The sequence below is a fragment of the Belonocnema kinseyi genome, chromosome 3 (genome assembly GCF_010883055.1).
Source record: "Belonocnema kinseyi isolate 2016_QV_RU_SX_M_011 chromosome 3, B_treatae_v1, whole genome shotgun sequence".
In the NCBI taxonomy this organism is placed as follows: domain Eukaryota; kingdom Metazoa; phylum Arthropoda; class Insecta; order Hymenoptera; family Cynipidae; genus Belonocnema; species Belonocnema kinseyi.
Window position 1 is genome coordinate 74,187,675 of NC_046659.1, and position 13,005 is coordinate 74,200,679.

The 13,005-nt window shown below is 31.6% G+C and overlaps 1 protein-coding gene across 1 annotated transcript in view; it reads left to right on the forward strand.

The window, feature by feature from the left end:
- Positions 1–13,005, forward strand: part of LOC117169876 (neprilysin-2-like) — a 39,197-nt gene that overhangs the window by 21,170 nt on the left and 5,022 nt on the right. The window contains exons 4-9 of the mRNA XM_033356384.1: positions 2,212–2,393; positions 2,473–2,649; positions 4,958–5,455; positions 5,541–5,832; positions 12,124–12,374; positions 12,474–12,720. Coding sequence (XP_033212275.1) covers positions 2,212–2,393; positions 2,473–2,649; positions 4,958–5,455; positions 5,541–5,832; positions 12,124–12,374; positions 12,474–12,720 — 1,647 coding nt within the window. The remainder of the gene's footprint in view (positions 1–2,211; positions 2,394–2,472; positions 2,650–4,957; positions 5,456–5,540; positions 5,833–12,123; positions 12,375–12,473; positions 12,721–13,005) is intronic.

Sequence of the window (13,005 nt, forward strand, 5' to 3'; positions counted from 1 at the left end):
GCATACTTTGAATAAAATATTTGTTATCATTCTCTTGAAATAAATGTGTTTTTTTCTTGAAAAAATACCGGTTTCATATGTATACACCTGGTATAATTACTTACTTAATTCTTTTAAGCAGGCCCCTGAGTTGAAAATGTACAATTTGTTGACGGTGGCCGTGTGGTGGCGCAAGCTATGCAGTTGGCCTATGATCGTTGCAAATGCATGGCAAAATCAAAGATGTTTGGTAAAATAATAACATTGAATTTAATAAGACAATAAAAGTAGTTTACTGATAGTGTTAAATGATCGTAGGGTTTTTTGAGTCATGTTTGCGATATTTTTCATTTTCTAAGTGAAAAAAAACTACAAAAAATTGCTTTTAGAACATATATCCGCAGTGTTGCAATTTTGAACAAAAATGGTGAAGTGTGTTTGTTTTGATTGTAAATCAAGATAAAAAGGTAATCAGGAGCAGGACAAAGTTAATAAAATTCAATTTTACGAAGCACCAAATGATCAAAATATTGTTAAAGAATGGCACAAGTTTATTTTAAAGGGTGATATCAAAGTGAAGTGTTGTGGCAACGTTGTTACATATAAAGTGTATAGATATACCTTCTTGTTTTTAAAACTTTGCTCTTTTTAAAAATACTATTTTACTGTCAAAACAACGTCTTTACATTAGATTATAAAAAAATGATATCTTAATATATATCCAAATTTTCAAGTTTAAAAAAATGAACTAAAATTATAAATTGCAAACATATTTAATTCATTTTAATAAATTTGTTTACAAATTTACTTTTCAGCATAACTCTTTTCATAATATTTAGTTCACGATTTAAGACGAAAAGGGAATTTTGATTATGCTTTGAATCAGATTTAACATGAACTTAAGGGTCTTATTCTAAAAAAGAAATCGCATAATTGGAACTAAGTTTTCAAAATAAGTGGGAAATTGCTATTTTATCCATATAACATTGATGTATTTTCGCCTATCAGGACATTCAGATTTTTAATTATTCATTATAATTATTCTAATCGAATCCATAGAAAAGAATGTTGAATGAATATTTCTTTTAATTCAAAATGAATAAATAATGTCTTTTAAAGAATAATTGACTAAAGATATAAATAATTTTACAGGTTTTAATTACTGTAATGTAATAGAATAAAGCTTTTTAAAGGTGAAATTTTGTACCACAAGGACACTAAGATTTTTGAAAAATTCAAAATGATTCAGATTTAATTTTAAAAGGTTAATTTTAATTTTTCAGGATTTTTAAATATGTCGAAAAAGAATCTGAAAGATTTTTAAACAATTTTTTCGGATTAATTTTTTATTTTTATTTGTAGAAGTAAAATGTTCTCAAGATTAAATAAATAAAATAAATTTCAAGGCCAACTGCATGGTTTGCGCCACCACACGGTGACCGTCAACTCTCATGACAAATATTTTCCACATGCCTCCAGAAAAGTGGCATGGGGCTGCTTTCAAGTACGGCTCCAGTAATTTACATTAAAATATTGTTATTGTCTTTACTTCGGTCTTTCATTCCGATTTTTACAAACCGACCAAAAAACATAACCATACTTCTTCCGATTCCCAGGAATAAAAATCATTGCAAGAACATAGAACCCAATTCATAATTCATTGCAGGGGTGCTAAGAATTACATACAGTTCTTTAGATTGAAAATTCATTGGCACCGCCTATTATTTATTAAATAAAATATACTTGAATCTTAATTATCTTGTTATTAACAATTTTAACAAAAGAAAATAGTCCTTTCCGTTAATTATGACGCTGCTAGGACCAGATTAAAAACTGCATAATTAAAGAACAAAAAAAGAAACAAATTGCTATTCACCTCTAGTCTCTTATTATTTCATAAAATATAGAGAAGGCCGCCAACAATGGGGGGAGGGGGGCAAGAATGGTGCTCCTATCCTAGTTTTTCTGAAAAATTCAGGTTTTTGTTTTTTAAGAAGCCTTTTTGATAGACAAAATCAGAAGCGTTGGTCAAAAATTTTGGTTGAACAGACAGACACAGAGTTCCCTTTAATTGCCCTTATTGGAAAAATTTACGACGGACAGACACACACCTAACCAAAACTATTAGGGATTCTTTCCAGGGTTACGAAACCCTTAAAATAATAATTCTCGCTGGCTACAAAATAATTTTTCCTCATTTAGCTCAAATTGAAAAACATGGACTGCGTACAGTATTAGCTGAATTGAAGGCAGTAGGTGGTTGGCCTGTTTTGGAGGGGAAATCGTGGAAGCCTGAAGCATTTGATTGGCTACAAGCGGTATCTAAACTCAGAAAATCTGGATATGCAACAGATTACTTTTTCTCTTACGGCATTGGAGTTAATTTAAAGGACAATACGAAACGAGCAATTTATGTGTGTACTTAGTTTAGCACACAAAGTAATAACATAAAATGATAACTTGATGTATTATTTAAACGAAATATATTTTTAGATCGACCAGACACCCCTTGGTCTGCTACGAGAATATTTAATACAAGGCTTCAACAATCCAGTGGTCAAGGCTTACTACAGATATTCGGTCGACATTGCTGTTATGTACGGTGCAAACAGAGCTTTAGCTAAAAAAGAATTGAAGGAAACCCTTAAGTTCGAAATGAAACTCGCTAAAGTAAGTGTAAAATAATCATCCCGTTGATTCAAAATTAGGATGGGTTGAATAAAACTAAATTACGGAAATCGGAATTGGAACTATGTGGAAAAGTCGAGGGGTCGACCATTCTGTTTTTCTGTGTAGCAGGAATATATTACCTAAAAAATATTCCAGAAGATAGAGTATATATCGGAATGTTTGGAAATATGTAGAAGTATGAGTAAATATGCATATGTGGGAATATGTAGGAATTTAAAGAAATATTTCGGAATATAAGAAAATATTTCGGAATATATTTAAATTATGTATTTATATTAAATAATATATATGCTCATATTATATACGCTATACTTACAGTTAAATATAACATGAAATTTAAAGTGTTATTATCTGGTTTTCGAAAAATCAAAATTCCTGTTTATTTATAGCAGACTTTACAGTCTTTTTCATCTTTCCCTGTTTTTCGCAGTTTTCCACAAATGCGAACTTAAATCTGAACTATTTTTACTTTAAAATATATTGTTTTCAGTAGAAAAGTCTACCAATAAATTTTTGTTCAAGAAGTCATCCTTTTACGTTTGAAATTTGAAAATTGAACTGTTCAAGATTGAACAATTTCGTTCAAATCTATTTTGTTCAATTAATGCTCTTGATTGAAAATTCAACTGCTTTGTTAAAAATTCGTCTTTTTGGCTTAAAAATTCAAGGATTTGATTGGAACTTTTTTCTTCCTTAACCTACAAATTTGTTTTAGTTCAAAATTGTACTAATTTTTTGAAAGTTCATCTTTTTGGTTTAAAAACTTCTCTATTTGTGTCAAAATCTCTGTTGCGGTTGAAAATTAACTTTTTTTTCTCAAAATTTAGTTATTTTGCAGAAAGTTTGTATTTCTAACTTAAGAATGCAACAGCTTGCTGGAAACTTAAGCTCTTGTGTTAAAAATTTAACTAGTGTTTAAAAAATTTATGCACTTTTTTAAAAATTCGTGTTTTTGTCCGAAAATCGATTTTTTAGTTTAAATTAAATTCGTTAACTGAAAATGAAACTTTTTTTTACTCAACCTGAAAATTTTCTTTTGTGTGCAAAATCTGTTGTTTATTGTAAATTAAAACTTTTTTTATGAAATGTCAACAATTACGTCTTTCGACGAAAATTAAATTTTTTCGTTGAAAGTTAAACTACTTTCTTAAAAGTTGATTTTCTTGGTTGAATATTCATAATCTTAGTTCTTATTTGCTTTATATTAAATATCTATTACATTTAGGCATATATACCCCATTCTCTAAAAATGCCACTGTTTGAATAATTTTGTTTTGGTTTAAGCAATTTTGTTACGAAATAAGTAACAGGGTATCAGGTAATCAGGTAACAGGGTTGTTTAAATAATGCAACAATAGTTTTAAAATGCCTAAAAACTTGTAGAATAAATATATTTTATAGCAAAAAGGTAATTAGCGAGCTCACATGTGTCAATTTTGCGCAAAAACAAAGTTTTGCTTGAATATTTGAAAGTTCTCAGACTAGGAAAAAACAAAAATCGCGAATTAAAAATTTTTCAGGAAGCACTTATGCAATTATTAAGACTGATTTATGCTTCTTTAGGTAGCTGTTCATGAAACAAATGTGATTAGCAACACTGAATCATCGAAAAAAGGGAGGCAGCTCATTTAAAACATAATTTTTTTGTAGTGAATTTTTTACAGTAAAAAGACTTTGTACATAAATAAGATTTTGTAAAGCCAGCTCTTAAAACGTCATTTGGAAAAACACAAAACTGACTTTTTCAAAAATTTACTTTGTTTAAATTATTGGTTACCTAGAATTGTCGCAATTTTTATAATAGATTTTTCTGTCGCAAAAACCTGAAACAATTGAAAAAATCTTTTGTTATTCTTGTCGATTTTTATATTGTTTTTAATATTGTTTTTAATTGATAATAATCCATATTGTATTTTGATTAAATGTCTGTTATTGTTTAGAGAACCCCAATCAAAAACCTGCAAGAATTGCAAGAGACGTTAAAGACTGCCGAAAATTTTTTTTGTATAACCCAAGTACACAAAAATGTTTAAACTATGAAAATAAGAGTTTTTAATTCGCATGTTGATAACGGGATTCTCAGAATTTTAAACAATTACTTTTTCACATACAAAGTTAAAATTTCTGTGTGCATAATTTTTATTTCGACCCGCCCTATTATATTTAAAAATTGCAAATATTTTAAATATTTGAAGGGGTCCCAAAGATTAACATAACTTTCCAGAGCTTTCAAAGATTTATAAAAATAGTATTTTTAGGGGATCTTACTAATTATTATATGTTATAGATTTCTATTCCAGCCACAGATGAAAGGGATGTAACTGGAATAGCTACTCAAATGACCGTTAAGGAGCTCGCACGAAAATATTCAACTATAAACTGGATTACATTGTTCAATGCAATTCTCTCGCCGATTCTTCAGGTCGACGATAATGAACTGGTAATAGTGAACGTGCCTGTGTTTTTCGACAAATTTCAAAAGCTGATTGAGGTAACTCCAAAGAGGGTTCAGGTCAATTACTTTTTACAACGAGCTGTCGATGAGAACATCAATTACCTGACAGATGAAATTCGAAGCCGAAAAATTCAATTCTTAAAAGAGGTCAGTGGTGGTGAAACTGAAGCCGCTCCAAGGTGGTCAGAGTGCTTTGATATGACAATTCAAAGTCTAGGTTTAAGCGTTAATGCTCTCTATATCCGAAAATATTTCAACCAAGCTTCCAAGCAAAGTGCAGTCGAAATGATCAACAATATTGCGAAACAGATGATAGAGCGTCTAAGAGAGGTGAGATAATAATTTAAATGCTTGAGGTTCACAAATATTTATTAGTTCATACTTCTTATTTTTATGCGATTTATTCGGGGTTAAGGCCGATTGGATGGACGCGAATACAAAAAAAATGGCTTTGGAGAAAGCTGAGGGTTTAAAGAGCTATGTTGCTTATCCTGATGAATTTCTCGATGACAAGAAACTTGAAGAATACTTTAAAGGCCTGGAAATAACTCCAACAAATTACCTTGCAGTAGCTGCAAATGTGTCAATTTATCAGCAGGAATATTCCTTTCGACAACTTAGGAAACCAGTCAACAATTTTGACTGGTCCAATACCAGTAATGCCGCTGTCATAGACGCTGCCTATCACCTTGAGGAGAACAGCATGGGTGAGTGTACGTCATTTGTAGAGCTTTTAACATTTTAAAAGTATTAGAATGATTTTGATTTTTTTTAATCAAGATTCTCGGTAGCGAATCACTGCCAAGTAAATGAAGACGCAAATATTTTTTTTTCGAAATTATGCTAATTATCATACATGCATTGAATAACTCAGCTAATTGAAGCAGAGAAAGCTAAGCGATGCTAATTTCACTTCACGATGAAAATGAGTTTGATTTAAAGACGACACATTTGCGATTTTTTATACCTGTAAGTATTTCCGTGAAAAAATTAATGTTTAGAATTTTTAAAAATTGCCCTTAATTTTTATATATATTTAAAAAAAAAAATTAATTAAAAATTATGAAATAAATAAATTTTCTTTAAGTTTGTTAATGTATTCACATTTTTTGTGAATTGTCCAGCTAGAAAAATTTTTTTATCCTCCTATAAAGTTATGTTCATTGGACTCGCAAATAAAAATTTCTGCGTATATGGGCTACTCTGCGTATATGGGTACTCTTTAGAGAGTACATTTTCATGTACAAGATATGAATTTTCAAAACTATTGACTTAAATGCATAAAACATTACCAGGAAGCTTTCTTTTAGTATCTGAGAACACGAACCATGTTAAAAAAAATGATTTTATTATCCCAAATTGCAATATTACCCAACAATTTTTTTAAACTCACAAAACTATAAATCCGCTTCAAAAGAAATGGTATTTAGTTATTCCGCAAGCACTATGAATTTTAAAACGTATTTCCACAAGAAAGAGGGACGTCTTTTTACTTTTTATACATAATTTCTAATATACGGTGAAACGAGTTTAAAATCAAAATTCCGTTTTAAAATTAGACATGTAATACAATTAAATGATTGATTTTTCAAAAATGATAGTCATAAACTAGCAAAATCAAATTTTTCATTTTTTTTATTATCATTCTAGAGAATTATTTTGGGTCTTTATAATATAAACAACAGGCAGTCTGTATCATTTTTTTCGGTTTTTTAAATACAAATATCTTCTAATATATGAAATACTAATTTCTACTAATAATTAGATCTTTACATAAATTTTTATAAAAATTTATGGTTCTTCCAGCCATATTTTCATTGAATAATGCTCGAAAGTCGCGGTATATTTCGAATTTTTCAATTTATTTGCAACTTTAAAGTTAGATAGCGGCCATAATGAATCAAATTTATTACAAATAATTTTTAAAAAAATTTTGTTATTTGTAATAATATTCTCTTGAAATAATGCTGGAAAGTTGCAGTGTCATCTAAACTTTTGCTCTTTTGGACCACTTTTTAATTAGAGTAAGAAGATAATTATTTCAAGTGGATAACTTCAAATTTTTCAAGCAATTTATTATTATTTTAAATAAATTCTCTTTCAATAATATTCAAAAGGTACGGCTTTTTTAATGCTTTAATTTTTATCTACTTTTTATTTCAAATGTGGTAATAACTAATAGATTGCACGATCATAATTGTTTAAATAAACTATAAGATAGTGGCAGTTTTTCTAGAAATTTTAACTTTTTGTTTACTATTTGCCCAGTAAAATAATAATAAATGCAATTTAATAAACATAATTGTTCAAACAATTTATTATTTCTTTGAGCAATCTTAAAAAGCTTTCGTTTTTCTGAAATCTTCAGCTTTTTTCTTACTTTTTTGATAAGAACAAACAATGAATATTAATAGTAATTGGTACTAAAAGGCTTTCAGTTACCCCTTTGAGGAAAATTTACCTTAAATACGATCCATATAGAAAACTTGCAAAATATTTTAAATATCTATTTTATTTAAAAAAATGTATTCACAAAAAAGAAAAAGATGGTTAAAAAAATATTTTTCTTTTGCAGACAAAAAGTTGAATATTTTTAGCAAACACCGCAACTTTCTATAGTATTATTCATAGACAATATAATTTAAAATAGTCATACATTGTTTTAAGATTTATGGTTTTCAACTTAAATTAATTATTACCTTACACTAAGTGAAAAGTTGATGAAAATTGAATTATGTATGTAATCTTGAACTTATTATCATTTAATTAACCGGAGAGTGTAATATAAATCTCTAATTAAAGGAAAAACTGGGAATATCCAACATTTCTGCAGAAGGAGGTGGTTGAAAAATAAAATAATAATTTATTTAAACAACAATTTTTTGTAAATTTCAGTAACCATTAGCTCGCTTGAAGAGAAAGTTTGACAAAAAGTGGACAACTTCAGAGAAACCTGCAACTATCTAGAATAAGATAAATTAAAGATAAACGAAAATAATATGTTTAAGCTACTTGTTTGTTAAACTGAATAAATTTTCAATTTGCTTTAAGTGAGAAATGGAGAAAACGTTGAATATACCTGATAAAAAATCAAATTTCTGTCATTATTCAAAGAGAATATTATTAAAAATTAAAATTTTAAATTAATCTTCAAATTATATTATTTTTGATAATAAATTTTATAGTAATAATTTTTAAGTTTATCCCTTAAATTTGTTTCAGAAATTATTTATTTATATACTTATAAAAATATTTATTAAAAGTTTTATAATGAATTAAATTGATTTATTAAAAAATTAGATATTATTAATTATGAATAACACATTATTTCTAAAATTTAATTTTTAATAATTAAAAAATATTGATTAAAATTAAATTTTACCTCAATTAATTGAAAAAATTTTTATTTAATTAAAAATTAGAAATGGTTATTGCCCTAAGTTAACCATTTTCTCAATCTAATTAAAAAGTATACCAACAATTGAGAATTTCGGAAAAACTGCCACTGTCGAGCATTTTTTGAATATATTTAATTTAACTAAATTTTTTTATAAATCCCAAAAAATGAAATGGCGGCGAGGTTATTATTATTATTAGATTATGTTTTTATTAAATTTTTACTCGGGTAAACTCGGTTATACATCATAGCCACGGACTAAGTCAAGTGAATGATGAGATCATAATGTTCTAAGTTAATTCAAATATTTTAAGACGATGCTTGAAACCTCATGCGATGATGTTGTAGGTATACAATTACAAGCGGCCAGGAGTGTTGAAGGTGACAACAGTCACCTCTGGATGCTTTCTTAGAGCTACCAACTGTCACTCCACGGGCTTTTAGTTGCTCCCTTCCTGATGGTCAAGAAAATTTCTTACAATGCGGCAGGTGTTTAATGAAACCGCCTTCTGAATTTCTGTAAATACCCTACTGACTCCTAAATGTTCAAGATGTTCGTTGCATCTAACGTGCACATTGCCTGTAGCCGAAATCACAATGGGATGAATAGATGCATGATTCACATTCCCCCATATGGTATTTACTTCATGCCTTACCTCGTTATACTTGTGGATCTTGGTTGTATAGCTTGACTGCAAATTTCAGTTAAGCGGACAAGCAATGTCGATGATGTAGACTTTTCTACCTTTTTTTTCGCATCACGATGTCAGGTTGATTGGCCCGGATGTAATGATGCGTTTGGATAGTAACATCCTAATATAAGATGTAATCTTCGCTTTATAAAGCGGGCATTAAAATGTATCTATAGAAAGGCATCCATTCTTTTAAGAGTTTTAGGTTTAGGGAAAGTTGGTGATGTATGTTGCCCGCTACATCATTATGTCTGTACGTATATTCTCTGTGAGCCATTACGCGACAGCCATCAATAATGTGCTCGATGGATTCGTTGGTATCTCCACATAATCGGCACCGGTCAACCACTTCTTGACGTAACACGTATGGTGCTGACAACCTTGTCCTATATCGCAATGACGAATCCTTCCGTCTCTGGATATAGAACACCCTTTTTTAGTCAAATATTAGATGCCTCACTATCCACTTTATTTTGATCTAACATGCTGGGGTGCTCGCCATGGATGGCTTTCTGCCTTTATTGTATTTCTAATTCCTCCATGGTTTCTGCCCTGATATTCAAGGCCCCATATGAGGACAAATTTAAGGGTGTGTAGTCAAGATCCGTTTGACAGATTGTACTGTAAAGCGCAACATTTCGTTTTCTGTTAAAATAGTCTCGCAACTGTATAACTTGTGACTCACACAGTTTTTTGAAATTTACAACGCCCCTTCCCCCCAAATGTCGTGGTAGAACTACCCTTTCAATCGCTGAATTTCTATTCTATGATCTCCTGAAAACACCTGGCCAACGCAAGATGCACACTTGTCAGGTACTTGTACCAGAAGTCTTGCTCCATGTCTGGGCCTGGAGCTTTCCAATTACTTGCTCTTTTAAAGACCGCTGAAAACCTGAAGCTGTGACGTTTGTCAGTTGCATTTCAGGGCTATTGCTTGTCCTTGCTTCCTCCAGCTTGAACCACACAGTGTCCAAATTAGATCTGTTCATTTTTTCCCAAACACCCGACCAGTAAGAACGTCAAGTCTCTGACGTTGAGAGTCTAAAATTTCATCCAATATTGCTGGTGTTAATGTTTTGATGTGCCGAGGGTGGATGATTTTAGTAACATGGTTTATCAGCTTTCTGGTTCTATTTCCTTTTTTATATTAAGTTATCGACCCAATTTGCACTTTACTTTGCTGACAACAATATCTAACCTGACCTTCCATACTGGATCTCGATCCCTTGCTGGGACAAAAAATGCATTTGCAAGCCTTGCTTTCCGGCCCAACGTTTTAACGGTCGCCACAGCTGCACAGTATACAAGAGCTTGCACCTCTAACGCAGTTTGTGCTATGTTCAAATACGTAGGTAAAAACTTGCTGTCGAGATGTGCTATTAGTGCATGCAGATCATTTGTGATGTTCGTTTTGGACAGAGAATGCCTTAGTGTTGGTTTTGCATATCTGATCTCTAGTAAAGCATGACCAAAATTCCTTTCAATGTGCTGTAGTTTCTCCGGCATTTCCCTATCCACATCATCGTTAGTAATATCCGGATGTGGTTCTAATGGATTCGGTATATGCTGTTCATTATCTCTAGCACATATGCCTTCAGCATCAATCAAGTCTTCGTTGTCCACATCTTAGGAGGCGAGTTCATCAATAGGAAGCTGCTGTGCTACTTCCATTTTGATAGCAGCTATTTCAACAGCCAAATGCAGTCTGTTTACAGATATTGAGCGTTTTTGGTCTGCTAGATTCTGCTCACTTACTTTTGTGGCTAGCTCTGGGTATTTAAGTAAGAAGAGTCTATGATGTTCTCTCCTCACACTTTGCCCACATTTCTCTGCCAAAAAATAAAGGCATATAACATCTCTGTTCATATAGTATGTCCATTTGCGTCGCTTTTTTGGTTGCTGATCCTCTGCTTCTGACTCTAGTTGTATAAGGCCATCCACCTCCGAAGGACGTGGTGGTGTTGGATCATCAACAGGTTGAGGAAGAACATTAATTGTTTCTGCTTGACGGTTTGACAAGTCTTCCTTTAACTGATATTCATTTTCGTCGTTTTCCCACGCCAAATTAACCTGTTGTTTAATCTCCATTGCTCGATTTTCTGGAACGTGTAGATTAGTCCTGATATCCTTCACCTTAGCGATAAGATCTCTTATTGCGACTTTTTGTATATTAGGATACTTTGCAGAAAATTTTGTTCTTAAATTGTATCCTTTTTCCATTTTGCTTTCAAACTTCGCACTTTTGTAATAGAGACACAGTAATTCCTCTTTCATTGTGGTATCCCAAGTGATGCTCTTCCACGGTATTTCTGTCGGGGTGTTTGACTGCAAATAGCTAACGATAAAAAACGCATCCTGAGCAGGCACAGTAAATGTTCCACTGCCTACCAATTGTCGCAGATGTTCTTGCTGGCCAGCTGTTTGATTAGTGAGATCTGCCTGACCATCTCGCAGCTCACCATCACCACTGTCCCGCATGCTGTGGCCCCCAGCCCTGGCTCCAGGGGCACCCCGACGATCCTCCGGAAGCGACAAGCGACATGCTCTCCATTTTTCATTAATAGATTTTGGTGTTCTACTTTGTCCCTCTCCTTTTCGTTATCAGCCTATTTGGCATGGGAAACCCTTACAGTAGCAATGCTACCGCTAACATTGCCGTCAAAGTCATAAGATGAAAGCTCAAGCCCTACAGCGACATCAACGCGGAATATTAATAAACAGGATTTTTGTCGAGAACTTTAATTTGTTCGAATTACTACATTTGAAAATATAGACATCTTTTAGAATTACTTGATAAACTTTAATTTCAAGATCCACCGTGATTTTTATGATATATTTATACGTATCTGAATATTTTAGCATCGCACACATTTTTAGAAAGATATTTAATGTAACTATACATTTTCTAGAACTTCCTGCTGGAATTCTGCAAGACAATTTCTTTGGTAAGGACAAGCCTCAGTATCTTAACTACGCTGCAATTGGCTCGATTATTGCACACGAAATTACGTATGGATTTGGTGATGAGGGTAGTCAATTTGATAAAAATGGAAACTTGTTAGATTGGTGGAGCCAGGAAACTAAAAAAAAATATCTTACGAAAGCTGATTGCATTATTAAACAGTATGGAAATTATACTGCTAAAGAAGTCGGATTGCAAGTAAGCTGTATTCATATAAAAATCTGTTTTATTTTTATATTTTAATTTTAAGTGCAGAAAATTTATAAATACGAGTAACTATACATAAAATCTTTTCAGTTAAATGGTTACAATACGCTAATTGAAAACATTGCCTACAACGGAGGAATCAAAGAATCATATTTGGCCTATCAAGAATGGGTGAGGCAAAACGGCCTCGAACCCAAATTACCTGGATTGAAATATACACCAGCGCAACTTTTCTGGATCAATGCAGCTCAAACTTGGTGTACTATTCACAAACCAGAGGAATTAAAATTCATCATTACAAATGACATTCATATTCCTGCAGAATTCAGAATTCTGGGTGCATTTTCAAACAGGCCAGAATTTTCAAGAGATTTTAATTGTCCTGTTGGGTCCAATATGAATCGAGCTCATAAGTGCTCAGTGTGGTGAACTCCTTCTCAAAATGGGTCTCATTCATTTAGTCGTATTTGTTATTAAAAATTTGAGCGGGAAAAGCATGGCGGAGCCTCAGGGCATATTGTAGGGACCCGTTCATTTTTCGGAACGGATAAAATTTAAGAAAGGTAAAATTTCAGAATGGGTTATAATACATAATGATAAAACTTAGGAATACCAAAAATTC